The following is a 19747-nucleotide window of genomic DNA, read 5'->3' on the forward strand; positions in this document are numbered from 1 at the left end:
GCACTAGGTTTTTTGTGTGTTTCACTGTTACTAAGAATAATGCAGCTTTAGGACTGTGTTTACTATAGGAAAATTTTGTCATCTATTTCTTTTGGACCACTTCAGCACTGGAAACTTCCAACCTCTGATCTGTCTGAAGCCAGCCAGGGACTTAACAGTTCTTACTTGGGTTTTTTTTCTTTGCATGTCTACCACTGACATAAACTCTTATCTTTCACCTCTGTACCCTGAAAAAGTCATCTTGCTCTGCTGTGCTCCATCTGGGAAACTGAAGCTTCTCTTAAGGTTGCTCTGAGTTGCTTTTGACATAAAGACTTGTTGAAAACCGTTGTTGTGTTAGAACAGTAGCCAGACTCATGCTGAGCAGCAAAATGTTTTATTAGTGTTGAGTGTTTTATATGAACCACACTTTCCCATCTGGAAGAACTTTAAGAAACTCCAAAATATATCATTGCATGGCTAGCTACAGACATACAATAACTCTCTGAGCTTCTTCATCACATTGCAAGGCTAAGCTGTTTAATCTATTAGCTGTATAGTCTTGATTATATGAATTATGCAAGTAAAGTACATCAGTTTGATAGAAAGAGAAGGAAAGACTCAAGCCAATGAAAAGTTTGGGTTTTGAATTATTGTATTCCACTGGAAAAGGTGCACAAGAACCATATCCGTCTCCTGGGACAGACTTTGTCTCTCTGATCTTCTTAGGGGAACCTGAGACCCCCTCAAACCTTCATGAGGAGACAGGCAGGAACAGTGTGGCCAGCAGGACAAGGGAGGTTATTCTTCCCCTGTACTCAGCACTGGTCAGACCACACCTTGAGTCCTGTGTCCAGTTCTGGGCCCCTCAGTTCAAGAAAGATGTTGAGGTGCTGGAACATGTCCAGAGAAGGGCAACAAAGCTGGTGAGGGGCCTGGAGCACAAATCCTATGAGGAGAGGTTGAGGGAGCTGGGCCTGTTTAGCCTGGAGAAGGGGAGGCTCAGGGGTGATCTTATTACTGTCTACAACTACCTGAAGGGAGGCTGTAGCCAGGTGGGGGGTGGCCTCTTCTCCCAGGCAACCAGCAATAGAACAAGGGGACACAGTCTCAAGTTGTGCCAGGGTAGGTCTAGGCTGGATGTTAGGAAGAAGTTCTTCACAGAGAGAGTGATTGGCATTGGAATGGGCTGCCCAGGGAGGTGGTGGAGGCACCGTCCCTGGAGGTGTTCAAGAAAAGCCTGGATGAGGCACTTAGAGCCATAGTCTGGTTGATTGGTTAGGGCTGGGTGATAGGTTGAAGTGGATGATCTTGGAGGTCTCTTCCAACCTGGTTGATTCTATGATTCTATGATTCTATGTGCAGTGGGTTAGAACTCCATCTCTTCACTCCAAACTTTGGTTCAGGGCTGTACAAACCTGAAATTTATATAAAGGGCCTAGTTCTATATGAAGTTTCTATAGCTTCTATATAAAGTCCCTAGTTCTGTTTGATGAAGTAAAAAGCTATCTGATGAAAGTTTGATTTGTGACCATTTTGAATACAAACTTTGCTACTGTTTGATCAAAACCCTCAGCAGAAAGGGGATTAACATTTTTTGAAGTTTGATTCTTCTCTAGCAACATGCAAAATGCATCACCAATTAATATCTGACAGCATCACCAATTCATTTCCATCACAGGGCAAAGGCTTTCTGCAGAAGGATGACCTTTGTGGAAGGTTGAAGCATTCTTGCAGCTTCGGGAGGAACTTCAAGTGAGCACTTAGCTTGAGAACTCTCAGGGATGAGGTGAAGCAACAGTTTCACACTGCTAGCCCTGTGGAAAGACGGGAGCAAGTCCTGGCAATATTGTAGAGGTGCCCAGCTGTGAGCTACAAGCTGACCTGTGAAATGGTAACAGTCTGTTTCACTGCTGATCTTATTTCACGTTCAGGACGTGTTTGTTTCTCCTGCTATCAGTGGAAACATAACAGCCTGTAAATCAGTGTAGACTAATCAGAGAAAAGGCTATGTTAGTCTAGTCTGTTACAAGTAGGTGAGTTGCTCTTACAGCAGTGCTGTAAGCAGCGTTCCTCTGATTCAGCATCATCTACCATCCTTCTGCACCAAGAAAAGGGTAAATCCACTCATCATTTCAAAAGTGCATGATGAATTGCTGGAAGTCCCTTGTATTCATAGCTCCAAGTTGAAGAACAGTTGGCTCGTGTGTTCCCATATAAGTCTCAGGTAACAACCAACAACTTTGGAGTGTCTTTTTGTTTCGTTCTTCAAAAACATATATATGTGCCAGGTGGAGTTTGCTGTCAGCATACTAAAGATCAAATTCTTCACTGCTGTCAGCTTTGCTGGCATGGGTGGGTCTGATTTTAGCTTGGAGAGGAGGTGACTGAGGAGCGACCTCGTTAATGTTCACAAATATGTAAGGGGTGAGTGCCAGGAGGATAGAGCCAGCCTTTTCTTGGTGATGCCCAATGACAGGACAAGGGGCAATGGGTGGAAGCTGAGGCATAGGAGGTTCCATGTGAACCTGAGGAAGAATTTTTTTCCCTGTGAGAATGTGATGGTTTGGGTGTTACCCACCCCCCCACACTTAAGGAAATCACCCAAACTAGACTCAGGCAAGCTGGAAATTAGAATGAAGCTTTATATTTACAGCTTAGCACAATATACAAGGAGATATTTACAATGTATACAGCTATAGACAGAAGTAGACACGTTAAAAAAAGTAATACAGAAACACAACAGCCCTCCCAGAAACCAGTCCCCAGGAGGGGCTCACAACCACCCTTCCACCTCCTTTCCACCCCTCTACTTTATCCCAGACTTTGCCTTACATTCAAAGTGAGTTTGGAGAATTGGCCAGGGAACTTAGGAAGCAGAGGGATTAGTTACACAGACGGCAGGTTAGGGAGAGAAGGGAGGCAGACAGAGCTAGAGAGAGCAACTCTGTTATCTATATTTAGGTTCTTGTTTTTATACATCTCAGCAAGCCTAAGAGTGAAGCAGACATCACCACTGTTTCCATTTCACAGCCTATAATCTAATTCCTCTCACCAAAATATTCCAGCTATCTTCAAACTAGCACAGAGATTGACAGAGCACTGTCATTAACAGGCTGGTTGGAACAGGGTTGTGGAGTCTCCCTCTGCAGAGACATTCAAGAACTGTCTGAATGCGTTCCTGTGTGATCTGGTCTAGGTGATCCTGCTCTGCAGGGGGGCTGGACCAGATGGTCTTTTAAGGTCTCTTCCAGCCCCTGACATTCTATGATGCTGTGATTTGGGGCAAACAGCATCATTTAAGTGCCTTGGATGGTCATGCCAGTGAAGGAATGCACTCTTTGCTTACCAGCCAAGAGCATGGTAATGAGAACAGGAGCTTCAGTGACTTGTACTGCAACAGACTTCAGCGTCTGTTGTCCACTGAGTGAGTCCCTTGAATAATCTGTCTTTTAGAATCACAGAATCACAGAACTGTTGAGGTTAAAAGAGAACTTTGAGATCACGAAGTACAAGAGCTTGCTTTGAGCTCAGAATCTCCCCGGTACTGCTAAGCCACGATCATTAAACCATGTCCCTACATGTCACATCTATATGTTTTACAAACACCTCCAGGGTTGGTGATTCTACCACATCTCTGGGCAGCCTGTTTCTGTGATGAAAGTTTTCCTAATATCCAACCTGAATCTCCCTTGGCACAACCTGAGGCTATTTCTTCTTGTCCTGTCACTTGTTGCATATCACAGGATCACAGGATGTTAGGGGTTTGAAGGGACCCAAGGGGATCATCGAGTCCAACCCCTTGCCAGAGCAGGACAATACTATCTAACAGATCACAGAGGAACACATCCAGACAGGCCTTGAAAGTCTCCAGAGAAGGAGACCCAACAACCTCTCTGGGAAGCCTGTTCCAGTGCTCTGTGACCCTTACAGTAAAGAAGTTCTCCCTTGTGTTGAGGTGGAACCTCTTTTGCTGCAACTTGCACCCATTGCTCCTTGTCCTATCCCAGGGATCAACTGAGCAGAGCCTGTCCCCCGCTCCTGGTCAGCCTTCAGATACTTATAAACATTTACCAAATCCCCTCTCAGTCTTCTCTTCTCCAGACTAAAAAGCCCCAGCTCCCTCAGCCTCTCCTCATCAGGCAATGTTCCAGTCCCCTAATCATCCTTGTAGCCCTCTGCTGGACCCTCTCCAGCAGATCCCTGTCCCTCTGAAACTGGGGAGGCCAAAACTGAACACAGTACTCAAGATGAGGTCTCAGCAAGGCAGAGTAGAGGGGGAGGAGAACCTCCCTTGATCTGCTGGACACACTCTTCTTAATACAGCCCAGTATCCCATTGGCCTTCTTGGCCACAAGGGCACATTGCTGTGCCATGGTTAACTTGTTATCCATCAGGACCCCCAGGTCCCTCTCCACAGGGCTGCTCTCCAGCAGAACACCTCCCAGCTTGTTCTGGTGCAGTTTGTTATTCCTCCCCAGGTGCAGGACTCTGCACTTGTCCTTGTTGAACTTCATCTGGTTCCTCTATGCCCAGCTCTCAGTCTGCCCAGATCTCTCTGGATGGCCACACAGCCTTCAGCTGTCTCAGCCAAGCCTCCCAGCTTGGTGTCATCAGCAAACTTGCTGAGCAGACACTCTGTGCCCTCATCAATGGCATTGATGAAGATATGAGAAGAGGCCAGCAGCCTCCTCATTTCAACCTTCTTTGAGGTAATTGTAGAGGATGAGGAGGTGTCCTCTTAGCTTAGTCTTTTGAAGGCTAAACAACTCCTGTTTACTAAGTTGTTCCTCAAAAGACTTGTGTTTGAGGCCCCTCAGTAGCATCATTGCCCTTCTTGGGACGCATTTCAGGAACTCAGTGTTCTTTTTGTAGTGAATGACCCAAAACTGAACGGAGTCCTCAAAGTTTGGCACAACCAGTTCTGAGTACAGGGGCACAATCACTTCCCTAGACCTGCTGGCTGCACTAATGCTGATACAGGCTATGATGCCATTGGTCTTCTGTCCACCTTAGCACACTGCTGACTCTCTTCAGCTGTCTGTCAACCAGTACCCTCAGTTCCTTCTTTACCAGGGCAACTCCCCAGCCGCTCTCCCCAAGCCTGTAATGTTGCATGCAGATGTTGTGGCCCAAGTGCAGCACTGAGAACTTGACCTTTGTGCTGGTTTGAGGCAAACTGGAACATTTTTATGAGAGAAATTAGATCATTGGTTGTGAAAAGAAGATTGTGATGGTGTCTGTATCATTCACTGTTTCTTTGAGAGGGATAAAAAGCTAAAATGTAAATAACTCTGCTCACTCTGGTCTGTGATGCTGCTCCCTTTCTCTTCTCCTTTGGTCTGTGTGGTGATTTGGGTGTTCCCTGCCCCCCCACACTTTGGAAATCACCCAGACTAGACTCAGCCGGCTCTGGAAATTTAAGTGAAGCATGTATTTACAGCTGCCTTACCCCAGACATTGCCTTGTGCCCCAAGGAAGCATGGAGGGTTGGCCAGGGGGGTTAGGAACCAAGTGGGTTAATCAGAGAGGTGAAAGGTGAGGTTAGAGAGAAATGCTACCCACAGCCCAGACAAAGAGTGTCTCCCCTATCTACGTTTGGATTCTTGCCTACAAGTGCAGTAGACACCACCATTGTTTCCCATTTCACAGCCTGTAATCTAGTTCTTCTCACCAAAACATTCTAGCTAGCTTCAGACTAGCACAGTCTGCTCTAATATCTCTCTTCTAATCTTGACTAACAGAAAATAACAATGTAAGTTTTGCTGATTTTGATTTTGTTTGCCTGTTTGGGACAGGAGATAGAGAGGGAGAAAGAGTGGGGTAGTTTTGAGCCCTTCTGAGCACTTTCCATTCTCTGGGTGGGAGTTTGTATTTCTGTGTTATTTCTGATTGATTTACAATTGATTTACAGTTGTGAATACTTGTAAATATATTGTGTATCTACGCTTGTAAATTGTGCCACGCTGTAAAGACAGCTTCATCTCACTTCCAAGCCATCTGACTTGGTCTGGTAAATTTCAAACAATGTTGGTGGTGAAGTTTCTAGCCCATGTAAACCTTCCTGAGTCTCATGCCACTGGCTCCATTTCATCTATTTTACTTGTCCAGATCTCTCAGCAGAGTCTTTGTATCCTCCAGCAGATCGTTCTGCCCCCCCCCGCCCCCCCCGTATTTGATGTTGTCTGCAGACTTACTGAGGGGTGCACTCAATCCCCTCATCTAAATCACTGATAAAACAGTGATAAACAGTACTGAGCTGTGGGGAGCACCAGTTGTAATTGGCCACCAACTGAATTTAACTCCATTCTCTGAAAATCTCTGGGCCCAGCCATTCAGCCAGATTTTCACCAGCAAAGCATGTGTCCATTCACCTGATGAGCAGATAGTTTCTCCAGGAGGATACTACAGGAAGCTGTGTTGAAGGCCTTACTTGAAGTCCAGTCTACCCACCAGGCAGGTCACCTTGTCATAGGGGGAGATCAGACTGTATCACAGTATCAACAAGGTTGGAAGAGACCTCATAGATCATCAAGTCCAACCCTTTACCACAGAGCTCAAGGCTAGACCATGGCACCAAGTGCCACATCCAATCCTGCCTTGAACAGCCCCAGGGACGGCGACTCCACCACCTCCCTGGGCAGCCCATTCCAGTAGCCAAACTTGTCAGGATTGACAGGCTGAGCCTGAGATGTTTGCTAAAGTAACACTGGAATGTGGGGACCAATTTTCTGTAGCTTTGGTGGTTTTATGTTGCCTGACTTCATTGGAAGGGAGAGAATTGTGAGTGGAGCTGTGCTTTTAAGGACTGGTTAAACAAGACTTGCCCTTTATAAGCCCATGTTATCCTGTGCATGATGCATGATGCCACTCATGATGGTCTGTTCCATGTCTTTCCCTGGCACCAAGGTCAAGGTGACAGGCCTGTAGTTTCCCAGATCCTCCTTCCTGCCCTTCTTGTAGATGGGTGTCACATTTGCTAATCTTCAGTACCTCACTTGTTAGTTAGGACTGCTGAAAAATGATGGAGAGTGTTTTGGCTCTCAAATGGATCCACCCACCAGGTTCCATGGAGGTCACAAAACATTTCTCCTTGGAGCTTGGGGGCCTCCTTCCTTTCCCCTTCCCTGTCTACCAACTCAGAGGGGTAAGTACCCAGAGAATAGCTTCTCCTTCTACTAAAGACCAGGGCAAAAAAAGATGCTTGGTACCTCAGCCTTGTCTTCATCCTTTGTCACTATGTTTCCTCCTGCATCCATTAAGGGATGGAGATTCTCTTCCTCCTCCTTCAAACAGCAGATCCTTCTGTCCAACAGCAGACAGATCTCATCCTTCTGCTGTTGATGTCATTATTAAAACATTTTTCACTGTCTTTCACCAGTAGCCAGCTGAAGTTTGAGTTGGGCCTTGGCTGTTCTAATTTTCTCCCTACAATCTCACCATGTCTTTATAGTCCTTGGCTCCTCTTCCACAGTTGATAAATGCAGCTCTTGTTCCTGAGCTCCAGCCAAAGCTCTCTGTTCTTCTAGTCACCCAAATCCAGTCTTTCTTACAGGTTTGGGAAGTTGCTTCCTTGTCCTCTATTTTCTGCCAAAGCTTGTTGAGAACACCACAAGGAGTGTCTCATTTGTTGCAACAACTCTGAAAGTCAGTTAGGTTCCCCTGAAGGCCATGAGTGGTGGGTTAAATTTCTCCTTGGTTTTCTGAGCCCCTGCCAAAATCAGACTTCTGTGTGTATATGCAGGCTGGTGTTTGCAGGCCTCCTCAAGGCACTTGTTCAGGTTTCCAGGCTCTGAGGGTGCCAGTTTTTGTGTCCTGAAGGCAGCTGAGGGAGGCATGGGCAGCAGACATCTAAGAAGCTGCATCAGACTGGAATGGGAATCCCGATTTCTTCCCAAGAATTGGCCTACTGGACCATTACCATGACAAAGGAGGATTATTGACTTTCATTGTAATGATGCCTTTGTGTTTTGGGGCAGTAGTGTTTGCTAGGTCAGGGAAGCAAATATCTCCTCCAGGTGAAGAGCAAGGATAGGAGCACCCTTTGGAAAGGGGCAAGGAAGAATTAACTAAATAGTCTGAGTGGAAGCTGTAATATAGATGCAGTTTATCAGTGGAAGGGGCCTGAAAAAGCAGCCCTTGATTCGTTAATACAATTAAAAGCAAATTGTCCAGCTGAACAATCCCAGAACAAGGAAGATGCTCCACTAGCTGTAATTCGAGGGGCTGAATGGCCCTCAAAACATGAGAGCAGAGAAAAAAAACCCAGAAGATGAGGCAAATGACGGAACAGATGTGAGTGCTTTTGTTGGGAAGACTTGGAGGCTAAGCGGGATGAAGATAGGCTAATTTGAGGCGGATAATGCCGAGTTCCTTTCATATGCAGAGCAGCACTTTGATCCAATGTGGATGAAAGTGCTGAAATGTGGAGAGGATGGCAGGGGGTCTTTTGTCTCCGACAAAAAAAAAGGCATCTGCTGGGCTCTAGCCCCCTCTTCCCCACCCCTTTAGCCTAGGAGGCCATTCCAACAATGCTAGCAAAGGGGATAAGTGTCTCCTGACAAGTGAAGAAACCTCCAGGAGGAGAATGAGGCTTGCAGCAATATATATAGTGCAGAGCTTAATCGATTTTTTCCACAGTACAAAGAGGGAGAAGGTTGAGGGAACACAGAGAGATCACAGTGGAAATGGGAGGTGGGAGGGAGGAAAAAAATCCTTTTCTAATAAACTTGTTACTTTTGTTCTCTGAATACATCTTTTCAGGAGGTGTTTTGATGCTAGTGTGAATACACTTAATAGAGCGGAGTAGGGTAGAGTTGCTAGTGGGGGAGGTGTGAAGGAAGGAAGAATAGTTTAGCAGGGAGGCCGAATGTGATGTTATTTACATGGATTCCAACACAGGAAAGATTCTGGAATTAGTTAAACAGTGCAATGCAAGAGACACTTGGAAGACCAATGTATACTTTGTGTGCCACCTCTTGAAGGAGCACAGCTTAGCTCAAATTATTAGGTCTGATTTCCAAGCAAAACTGAAAATTTCTCTTTAACTTGTCCTTCTTTTCTGTCTTCTTAACTCCTTGCACTTACTAGAGATGAAAGGATTGCAGGATTGAATGAGGAGCTAGGGAAGCAAGCAATAGTTGTGACAGCAGCTGCAGATCAGCTTCTTCAGCTGGTAAAGAAGATTGAGATATCTGCAGTTTGATGGTTGTCTTCTTTTAAGTATCACTTTACACCTAGTCTGATGTTTACTTAGAGAAATAACGACAGATAAGACATCAACCTCTGAGCAAGACCCACCTCAGGAAATTAAATTCTTTAAGAACAATAGATTGAGGAATCTTTGATCTCTTGAGATCCTGACAGACTTCATCTGTTAATGTTTACTAAAGATAACTTCACCTGGGCGCAGCTCTAAGCATCACCTAGAGCTGCAAACAGCAACTCTCTCATTATTACTTCCACCCTCCTTTTTCTGCCAGGAATTTACAATTCCACCAAGAAGCTACAAGTGATACAGAAATTAAGGGAAGTGATCACAGTGCTTTGAGAGTATCTACACACACACCGATGCCAAATGGCCATCCTGTGTGATCGTTCAGTAGGTGTGCTGTGATCCTCCTCCAGCAGATGCCACTTTTCTCTTCAGACCAGATGACATGGAGAGTATATTAGGCAGTACTATCTCCTGCCCTCCAGCTGTGCAAAGGCTGATGACTGAAGTTACTGTAAGTCGCTAGGAAGGACTTGAAGGCATCTTGCTATTAATTTCTGCTCATTTGTCTTATCGTGACTTTTCTTGCTCCCAATCCCTGGGCTGTGGTTGAGAGTAGTGCAGAGGGACTTGAGCTCGCAGAATTGCAGAACTTTAGAGGTTGGAAGGGACCTCCAGAGATCATCCAGTCCAACCTCCCTGCCAAGGCAGTGTCACCCAGGGTAGTTCACATGGGAACACATCCAGGCGGATTTTGAAAGTCTCCAGAGAAGGAGACTCCACAACCTCTCTGGGCAGCCTGCTCCAGTGCTCTGTCACCCTCACTGTGGAGAAGTTTCTCCTCGTGTTGAGATGAAACCGTCTGCATTCCAGTTTGTAGCTGTTGCTGCTTGTCTTATTGCTGCACACCATCAAAAAGAGATCGACCCTATCCACTTGACAGCCACCACACAGATGCTGCTTCTAGTGTCATTGAAGCAGCTGAAACCACTCCTGTCCCTCACAATGCTGAGGTGTAAGTCTGCTCTCTCTGTGGTTCTTGTGTGGCTTCTCTCTCAGTGATAGGTTACAGGTGTAGATCCAAATGGAGAAAGATGTTAATCATGGGAAATTCTGAGCTGTAGTCCTCCATGCCAAAGAAAAGCAGTGCTGTGCAAATCCACCAGCTGGGCTGTATGGTCCGTGATAGCCTGATGGGTGCTCTGTCCCCAGACAGTGTTGGTCATAAGGGAGTGTCACACTCTTGAGCAGTGAGCTGTTTGTTTTTTGAGATGAAACATGACCCATGTCACTGTAAGAGGTCTATTGGGCTTTCCCAGCTGGGCAGTTTCCTTCATGTGTTCAGTGTCAGTTCTCCCACCTCCACACCAGAAAGATGTGTTCTGAGCAAAGATCAGGGAGCTGCCGAATCTGCCTCAGCAGGATGGCATTGTGTCCCATCAGCAGTAAGGTCAGAGATATGAAGGAGGATGAGGTGGGTTTCCTCTACAGCCATTGCAGTTTTAGACCATACTCCCGAGACAGATTTAATCGATGGCAGTTCACTGTGTGCTGGTTTCACGTGGGCATGAGGAAAGAAGATGCTTGTGTGGCTCAACATGTCTGCTGTGGCAGTGGCCAGGTCTGTTTGGAGACTGCATCTGTTTCACGTAGAGTACACTGCAAGGGGAAGAGCTGTGAACTGAGGCAAAGACAGCATGCAGAAAAAGTGACAACAGGAGTGTGGGCTGTAGAAGGACAGCAGACAGACAAAGATTTGCTTTGTTCTCATGTCTTGCCCAGCAGGCTGTTGTTTTCTCTACAGAAGGTGGTTGCCATCCACTGGTTTGTGTTCAGGTGAAAATCAAATGGCAAAGATTGCAAACCTCTTTTTAATGTGCTCACTCTGTGTTTGAGACACAGCTCAGGAGTCTGCCAGTGGTTTTATTTCTACTTTGTAGACAGAAATTGTCTCGTCCTTGTTTCAAAGCCTGCAGAGTCTAGAAAGGGCCATATTACTCTAATGGTAAATTGGCCAAGTGGATGCTCCTATGGTAGTAAAACAACTTACAAAAGAAGCCATTCTCATGGAAGTGCTTTTGTCTGGACCAGTTGTACACTCAAGAATTTCCTGGCATGGCCTATCAGTCCTGGCTGTAGAAATCCCTCATTTTCAGCACAGATTTGGCTTGTCTCTCAGTAAATCTCCTCTGGTCATTAATAACCATTAGGGCTTCTCTGTGTGGTGAGTGAAGATAATCAAGTGGAAATCAGTGGGTTCAGAGTGTAATGCAAACTTTTGTTCAGACATACAGTGTTTTTTACTTGGTTTTGTTTAATTTACTTCCTAATTAAACAGAGGTCCTATGTAAGGCGGCTATTGATTAGTGTGATGTAGCTTCCCTGAGTGTCAGCCTGAAGGTGTTCTTCTAATCAGGTGTGGTTTATACCAAAAGAAAAAAATCCTGCCCTTTTTAAAAACATAGATGGGAGTGGATGTTACTATACATGAACACCTTTTCGGAACTGATGCTTGTACAGTTCTGGAGCCTCCAACACAAGAAGGGCCCAGTCCTGTTCAATATCTTTATTGATGATCTGGAGGAGGGTATTGAGTCCAGCATCAGTAAGTTTGCAGATGACACCAAGCTAGGAGCAGGTGTTCATCTGTTGGAGGGTAGGAGAGCCCTGCAGAGGGACCTGGACAGGCTGGATGGGTGGGCAGAGGCCAATGGGATGAGATTTAACATGGCCAAGTGCAGGGTCCTGCACTTTAGCCACAATAACCCCAAGCAGCGCTACAGGCTGGGGACTGAGTAGCTGGAGAGCAGGCAAGAGGAAAAGGACCTTGGGGTACTGGTAGATAGTAGCTGAAGATGAGCCAGCAGTGTGCCCAGGTGGCCAAGAGAGCCAATGACATCCTGGCCTGCATCAGGAACAGTGTGGCCAGTAGGGCAAGGGAGGTTATTCTGCCCCTGTCCTCAGCACTGCTCAGGCCACACCTTGAGTCCTGTGTCCAGTTCTGGGCCCTTCAGTTCAAGAGAGATGTTGAGGTGCTGGAAGGTGTCCAGAGAAGGGTGACAAAGCTGGTGAGGGGCCTGGAACACAGCCCTGTGAGGAGAGGCTGAGGCAGCTGGGGGTGTTTAGCCTGGAGAAGAGGAGGCTCAGGTGTGACCTCATTGCTATCTACAACTACCTGAAGGGAGGTTGTAGCCAGGTGGGGGTTGGTCTCTTCTGCCAGGCAACCAGCAACAGAACAAGGGGACACAGTCTCAAGTTGTGCTGGGGGAAGTCTAGGCTGGATATTAGGAGGACATTGTTGGCAGAGAGAGTGATTGGCATTGGAATGGGCTGCCCAGGGAGGTGGTGGAGTCACCATCCCTCAAGGTGTTCCAGCAAAGCCTGGCTGACGCACTTAGTGCCATGGTCTAGATGACTGGATAGGGCTGGGTGCTAGGTTGGAGTGGTTGATCTTGGAGGTCTCTTCCAACCTGGTTGATTCTATGATTGTATGATTCTAAGGCGAATCCAGAGGAGTCCACAAAGATGCCCAGAGGGCTGCAGCAGCTCTGCTATGAGGACAGGCTACGAAAATGCTTCAAGGAGACCTTGTACTGGCCTTCAGTATCTAAAGAGGACCTACAAGGAAGGCTGGGGAGGGACCATGTACAAGGTCTTGTAATGACAGGATAAGGAGTAATGTGTTTAAACTGGCAGAGGAGAGATTCAAACTGGATGTTAGGAGGAAGTTCTTTCCAGTGAGGGTGGTGAGACACTGGCACAGGTTGCCCAGGGAGGTTGTGGCTGCACCTTCCCTGGAGGAGTTCAAGGTCAGGTTGGATGAGGCCTTGAGTGGCCTGTTCTAGTGGGAGATGTCCCTGCCTATGGTGCGTGGCTGAAACTGGATGATCTTTGAAGTCCCCTCCATCCTAAACCATTGAGTGATTCTATATGTTTTCACATTTGGTTAAATAAAGAGTGGTGTCATGCAGCCTGTCTAGGTCCCTCTGCAGGGCTATGCTACCTTCCTACAGATCCACACCTGCTCCTAGTTTGGTGTCATCTTCAAGCTGGTCCAGATCATCAATAAAGGTACTGAATAGAACTAGGCTCAGCACTCATTCTTAAGGAACACCATTAGAATCAGTCTGATTCTGCACTGAACATTCAGAGAAGTCCCAATGTCTCATATTGGAATTATTCAATAAGACTTAAGCTACTAATTAAAAGTGGTTTGGATGCAGATGGGCAGCTCTAGCTGTGGTGTGGACAGTGTGATTTCAAGTTTGGTGAGACCTGCAATTTTCCACAGGAGATGGATTGTTGTGTTAGGGCAAGGCAAGTCGCACCTGTTTGTTCATGCATCTGTCCTGTAATCCCAAGATTTGGTTCACATGATCATTAAGAGTGTGATTATTCCTGTGTGAGTTCCATGGTTTGATGAATACCTTCAGTTCCAGAGTGAAAAAGCACTCTTCAGGCTAACAAATGGGTTCATTAAGAGATGACTGAATTCTTGAAACAGTGTCTTATAAAAATAAATTGTGAAACTCCTCTCTCTATATGCAGTTTCTTCTCTGCATGCAGCACTGAATGTCTCAGCATGCCTGATGCTTTGTTCATGTACTGCTTTATTGTCCCAAGTTACCTGAATTTCAGAAAATTTTAGCTGCAAGTCTGAATCATGCACTACTGTTAGTGGGAGAAAAAAATATCTGTAATGTCTGACCTCCTTTATATTTCTAAATTATGCCAGAATCAAAGCAATTTTTAAAAGAGAAAGAAAAAAAAAAGTTTTAAATTATGCCCCTGTGTTTGAGGCAAATATTCAGGAGGAATTCATCACATACAGCCCTCATCTAGCTGCCAGGGGCCACAAGAGTTTGAAAAGTAGCCCTCCAAAGAGTGACTTCTGAAAAGCTTTCCAAGACCTCAGCAATATCTCTCAGCTTACTTCCTTTATAAATGAATAGTAACAATATTTTTTGAAAAGTCAGTAGGCAGTAGGAAAGGTTGTTGCATTTGTTTAGTCTTGGTGTGCAAACCAGCAGTAGCTTAAGTCCTGTGTGCAGGAGGGATGGCAGTGTTTTCCGTATATGCTGACGGAGAGCTACTGTCTGTGTGGACAAGTGGCCAGCTCCACACTCCCAGTAGTGTCCCCATTGGCATCCTGTGCTCAGACTGAGGAGTTTCTGACCCAAGTACTCCTTTGGCTTTCTTTTATTTTCTGGGCTCTGCAGCTGTTTGTTGCAGCATGTGAAGAAATGAGGGAGAGGTACGGAGGGCATCTGCTTTGGCTCCAGAGACAAACTGCTGACTTGTGCCTTTTAAGTGGCAGTCATAGAATCATAGACTCAGTCAGGATTGGAAGGGACCACAGGGATCGTCTAGTTCCAACTCTCCTGCCATGCCTAGGGACACCCCACCCTAGATCGGGCTGCCCAGAGCCTCATCCAGCCTGGCCTTAAACACCTCCAGGGATGGGGCCTCAAACACCTCCCTGAGCAACCCATTCCAGCCTCTCGCCACTCTCATGCTCAACAACTTCCTCCTCGTGTCCAGCCTGAACCTATCCACCTCCAGCTTTGCTCCATTCCCCCTAGTCCTGTCACTCCCTGATATCCTGAAAAGTCCCTCCTCAGCATTTTTGTAGGCCCTTTCAGATACTGGAAGGCCACAAGAAGGTCACCTGGGAGCCTCCTCTTCTCCAGACTGAACAGCCCCAACTCTTTGTCTGTCCTTGTAGGAGAGGTGCTCCAGCCCTCTGATCATCCCAGTGGCCCTTCTCTGGAAGTGGCCATCCTCATGGAGGGTGTGCTCTCCTAGGTGAGAGGCAGCTAGAGCAGCAGCTCTCTCTGGGACAGGGCCTGAGGCTGGCACCCTGCAAGAGCCATACTGTGCTGGAGGTGTTGTTATGAAGGGGAAATTAATTAATGTGATATTATATTTTTTTCTGAAATGAATACTGTTTATTAATTTTGATATTCAGAACTCTTGCCACCTCTGACCACTAACTTCAGTAATAGCAATAATAATCTGTTCTTTGCACAGTCATGGAAACATTTTACAGATAACAACTAGATCTAGTAATAACCAGCAAAATATATAAGCGTTAATTGAACTGGAAGAGAAGGTTCTTGCAGCCAGTGTACAGCTTGCCCACTAGATGGACTCAAGGAACTCTTTCTGCTTATGTGTGATGGTTTGGGGGTTACCCCGCCCCCCCACACTTTGTATTTCCCCCAGCTAACTCAGACGGACCCTGGGAATATAGATGAAGCAATTTATTTACAGCTAGCAGAATTTACAAGCAGCTATTTACAATATATACAGTTATATACAATTATATACAGAAATATACAAAGGATAAACAATACAAAAGCACAACTCCCCTCCCAGAAACCTGAGTCCCCAGGAGGGGCTTTCAAACCACCCCAACACCTCCCCCCGGCCCTCTCAACCTTACCCCAGTTCTCAGGAAGAAGAGAGGTGCAGCCAAGAGGTTAGGGAGCAAGGTTAGTAGGAGCAGGGTTAATGAGATGTGACCAGGTCTAAGGCAAAAGCAAGAGTGAGAAACAAAATGGAGAAGTCTTTCTTCTTCCCAGAGTTCTCAGCGTAACTGTGAGAGAAGTTGACATCAATTGTTTTTCATTTCACTGCCTGTTATCTACTTCTTGTACCAAAACATTCCAGCTTGCTTCAAACTAGCACATTATGGCAGAAGGCAATGGAGAGTTACAAAAAGGCTTTTAGGTATTTACTCACAAAATTATTATTACCCGACTCGCAGGGCTAGCCACAGTCCCAGACAGTACCCAAATACTTTCAGGGATCTCTGTCTTGTCAGCCACTGAGACTTGATTCTTCCCAGGCTTCTGGGGAAAGGAGGCAGACAATCTCTGTCCTCATCTCCTGGCTCCTCTGGATGATCTGTGTATCTCCAGGACTTCTCGTCTTGGAAAGAGACTTTCAGGTGTAGGCAGGATGTCCTGTGACATGCAGTCTCAGCACGATGTCATGCTGGCTGTGGAGGCTGATCTCATGGAGGCATTTAGAGCCTGTTCCTGGTAAATTTGAGACAGTGGAGTTTCCAGGGGGATCAGCAAGGCAGTAAGCAATAACAGCAGGCAACAGAAGGCATGAATACAATGACAGAGCACAGCACAGCATGGCAGAGCACACTGCGTTTACCTGTGTATATCTTTTATCAATGTGGGCTGAGATTAATTGCCCTTTGGACACAGAATAGCCAATCAGAATGACAGCCAAGCCTGACCTTTTTGGGCAGGCAAAGCCATAGGCTTGCTTTACCCAAATTTGGGACAGGCATAGGCCTTGCACAAGGCAGGCACAAGCTAAGTGTGTGTACCTTGTTTACCACAGGAGAAAAACATGCCTGGGCAGGCTAGGACATGTATAAGCCTATTTCTGGACCATCAGGCCTACCACAACAGGTGTGCCAGACTTGGGGTCTCCTCTACAGATCTTCTCTCTTTCCTGTCACGAAAGAGGTTCTCTGGAAGTAGAAGTGTGGATGAGGAAGAAAGGGCAAATGAGAAGCCATGCTTAATTTAAGTAGGTGGCTGAGCAGCTGTGGACATGGAAACCTATCAGGCCCTAGGGATCTGTGGTCAGGCAAACTGTTGTTTAGGACAGTGAGATCAACCCTGTTTAAGTCTGCACCTTTCTGTCTTCCATATTATTAATTTCATGGTCAAAACCTCCTAAGTTATGTGTGATGAATCAGTTCCTTATGAACCAGCCTGTAGAACCTGAAGCAGACCTGGTGGGAGCATGGGTTGGTGACATGTGGACTGGTGCCCTTGGAGCTGGAGCAGCTTTAGAGAGCCCTCAGCAGGTGACTGTTTGTCTATGTACTTCTCAAGGGACAAGAAAAGCACTTACCAGGAACTTTGTCTTTTCCTCCCTCTCCCCCTCCTTCAGGTGGTCTTTGCTTTGAATCAGACTCTCTTGCAGCAGGAGAGCCTCCGAGCAGGCAGTTTCCAGAGCCCCTATACGACAGAAGACCTTATCAAGCATTACAGCTGTGGGGACCTCAGCTCCATCATCTTCAACTATGATACTTCTCAAGTGAGTCTTGCCACTCTAGCCCTTGCACTATGTACATATCCCCATAGCATTAACCTCTGTCTCACTCATGCTTGTCTCTCCTCAGATAGGGTCTTTGCAGATGAGGGCTAAGGACATGCTGCTGGCTCTGTAGCACATATGCTTTTCTGCACCCCCTGTCCCAAGAGTCTGTGCCACCTCAGCACAGTCTTGCTGCACACAAGCAGTGAAGGTGCACCTGACTCTCTGAGTTAATCTTTTATTTTCCTTTGGAATTATGCTAGCTTAAGTACAAGCTAATTTAGCATGAACAGAAAGCAGCACAGACTCACAGGATGTTAGGGATTGGAAAGGACCCAAGGAGATCATTGAGTCCAACCCCCCTGCTGGAGCAGGACAATCCTATCTAACACAGATCACAGAGGAACACAACCAGACAGGCTTTGAAAGTCTCCAGAGAAGGAGACCCAACAACATCTCTGGGAAACCTGTTCCAGTGCTCTACGACCCTTACAGTAAAGAAGTTCCCCTTGTGTTGAGGCAGAACCTCCTGTGCTGCAACTTACACCCATTGCTCCTTGTCCTTTCCCAGGGAGCAACTGAGCAGAGCCTTTCCCTCCATTCCTGGCCAGCCCTCAGAGTCTTATAAATATTCCCCTCTAAGTCTTCTCTTTCCAGACTAAAAAGCCCCAGGTCCCTTAGCCTCTCCTCAGAAGCCATGTCCTCCAGTCCCCTAATCATCCTTGTAGCCCTCTGCTGGACCCTCTCCAGCAGATCCCTGTCCCTCTGAAACCGGGGAGCCCAAAACTGAACGCAGTGTTCAAGATGGGGTCTCACCAGGGCAGAAAAGAGGGGGAGGAGAACCTCCCTTGATCTGCTGGACACCCTGTAGAGCAGCAGGCTCTTTTATGCAATAGCAGGAGAGAGATGCACTTGTGACTCAGGTGCTTGTGTGAGGCTGGGCAAGTTCCAAGCTTTTTAATGTTTGCTCTCAGTATGACTGTGTACCATGGGCAAGGCCCAAATAAGAGGAATGGAGTGAAACAAAAAAAAGATAGACTTAGGCAAATACTAAGGAAAAGAAAACCTTCTGAAGCCATGGAGTCTAGGTTTATGGAAATGGTTTCCTAAGGAGTAGAGATGAATGCGACGTTCTGATCTTTAAACCAGGAGAAAATGCCCATCAGGGTCCAGTCTGGGCTGTTAGATTAGCTACCCACAGATTGAGACCTCAGCTTCTCTGTTTTTGTCTGTGAGGTAGTGCCTGGCCATGCATGCACGTGAGTGCAAACATGGGCTGTAGCCTAGGTACTGTGCTGGTACCTGGTCTTTCCCAGCTGCTTAACCATTTTCCCATGGCCTTTTGCTATACATAGTGCATCACCGCAGGACATTTCCACATGCTGTCATTGTGACCCTTGCTTCTCTGGCACTGGCCTTTGTGCACATGTTGTTACCTTCCTGTTCTTCACATGCTTCAGCCTGCAGGTGCAGGCAACCTGGTTGTTAACACTGCTTAGCTCTTATATAGTGCACTTCATCTTCAAAGGGCTTCTCAAAGGAGACTAGTGCTGTTTAAGAGCATACAGATGCTGCATCGTTAGTCTGCTGAGGGCCTTGGAGAGAACAGCTCTCACAAAGACATGCACATCCTCCAGGGGGCAACTGCCCTTTGCTTACATGAGGGACTCCACTGCAGGGCACTCAGAGTCACAGTGCAGCTGAGCAGCCTGCAACAGGATCAGCTTCCAGTTTTAAGCACCAAAGAACTTCTCTGTAAGTCCTATATGACCCCTGTGCTTGCCTACCAATGTCCCACTGTGGCCTACGAACTCTTTTCATACCCTTAGTCCCTGAGTGACTTCAAAACTTCTTCTTCAGCTGTTGATCCTGACAAGGGAAAGCATGTGGCTTAGTGGCTGTGCTCCCACCTTCAAGAAACCACTTGAAGGCTCTCTTCTTAGAAGCTCCTTAGCTGCAGTGCCCAGTGTTACTTGTCAAGAAGCCAGGATAGCTGCAACTCCAGACCCATGGAGGTCAGAGTATTGTGCAGCCACAGCTGCCCTGGAGGCCTTCACAGGAGGAAGTTAGTATTTTAAAAGACATCTTGAGGGCAGGCAAACTGCACATAGTAGTACTTTCTTTCCTAACAATATCCAGCCCTCTTTCTTTTGGAGGTTTTGGAGGTGGCTTTGTTAACTCTTTCAAACTGCACAAGTTATCCTGAGAGCTTTGATACTAGTCACTCTTGTGGAAGAGTGTATTTATCATTATAGTTATGTCATACCTATGGTAATTTAAGGAAGAGGCTGAAGATGGCCAGGGGCAAATACGTATTTTCTTCAACCAAGCAGTCAGGATCTGGAATCTATAGTTTGGCATATTGAAATTATTTATTGACTTTGCATTAACAAAAATTCATCTGTCTGGCTCATGGAATTACCTGTTGAGATGCATTACTTGAAGTTTTCTAAGCAGTTTTTTTAGCTTTCTTTGGGTCCTGTC

The 19747-nt window shown here is 46.4% G+C and overlaps 1 protein-coding gene across 2 annotated transcripts in view; it reads left to right on the plus strand.

The window, feature by feature from the left end:
• Positions 1 to 19747, plus strand: part of LOC135173492 (metalloprotease TIKI1-like) — an 82619-nt gene that overhangs the window by 31865 nt on the left and 31007 nt on the right. For both annotated transcript variants that reach the window (XM_064140442.1, XM_064140443.1), the window contains exon 3: positions 17117 to 17263. In XM_064140442.1, the coding sequence (XP_063996512.1) occupies positions 17117 to 17263 (147 nt within the window). The remainder of the gene's footprint in view (positions 1 to 17116; positions 17264 to 19747) is intronic.

This window comes from Pogoniulus pusillus, chromosome Z, assembly GCF_015220805.1.
Source record: "Pogoniulus pusillus isolate bPogPus1 chromosome Z, bPogPus1.pri, whole genome shotgun sequence".
In the NCBI taxonomy this organism is placed as follows: domain Eukaryota; kingdom Metazoa; phylum Chordata; class Aves; order Piciformes; family Lybiidae; genus Pogoniulus; species Pogoniulus pusillus.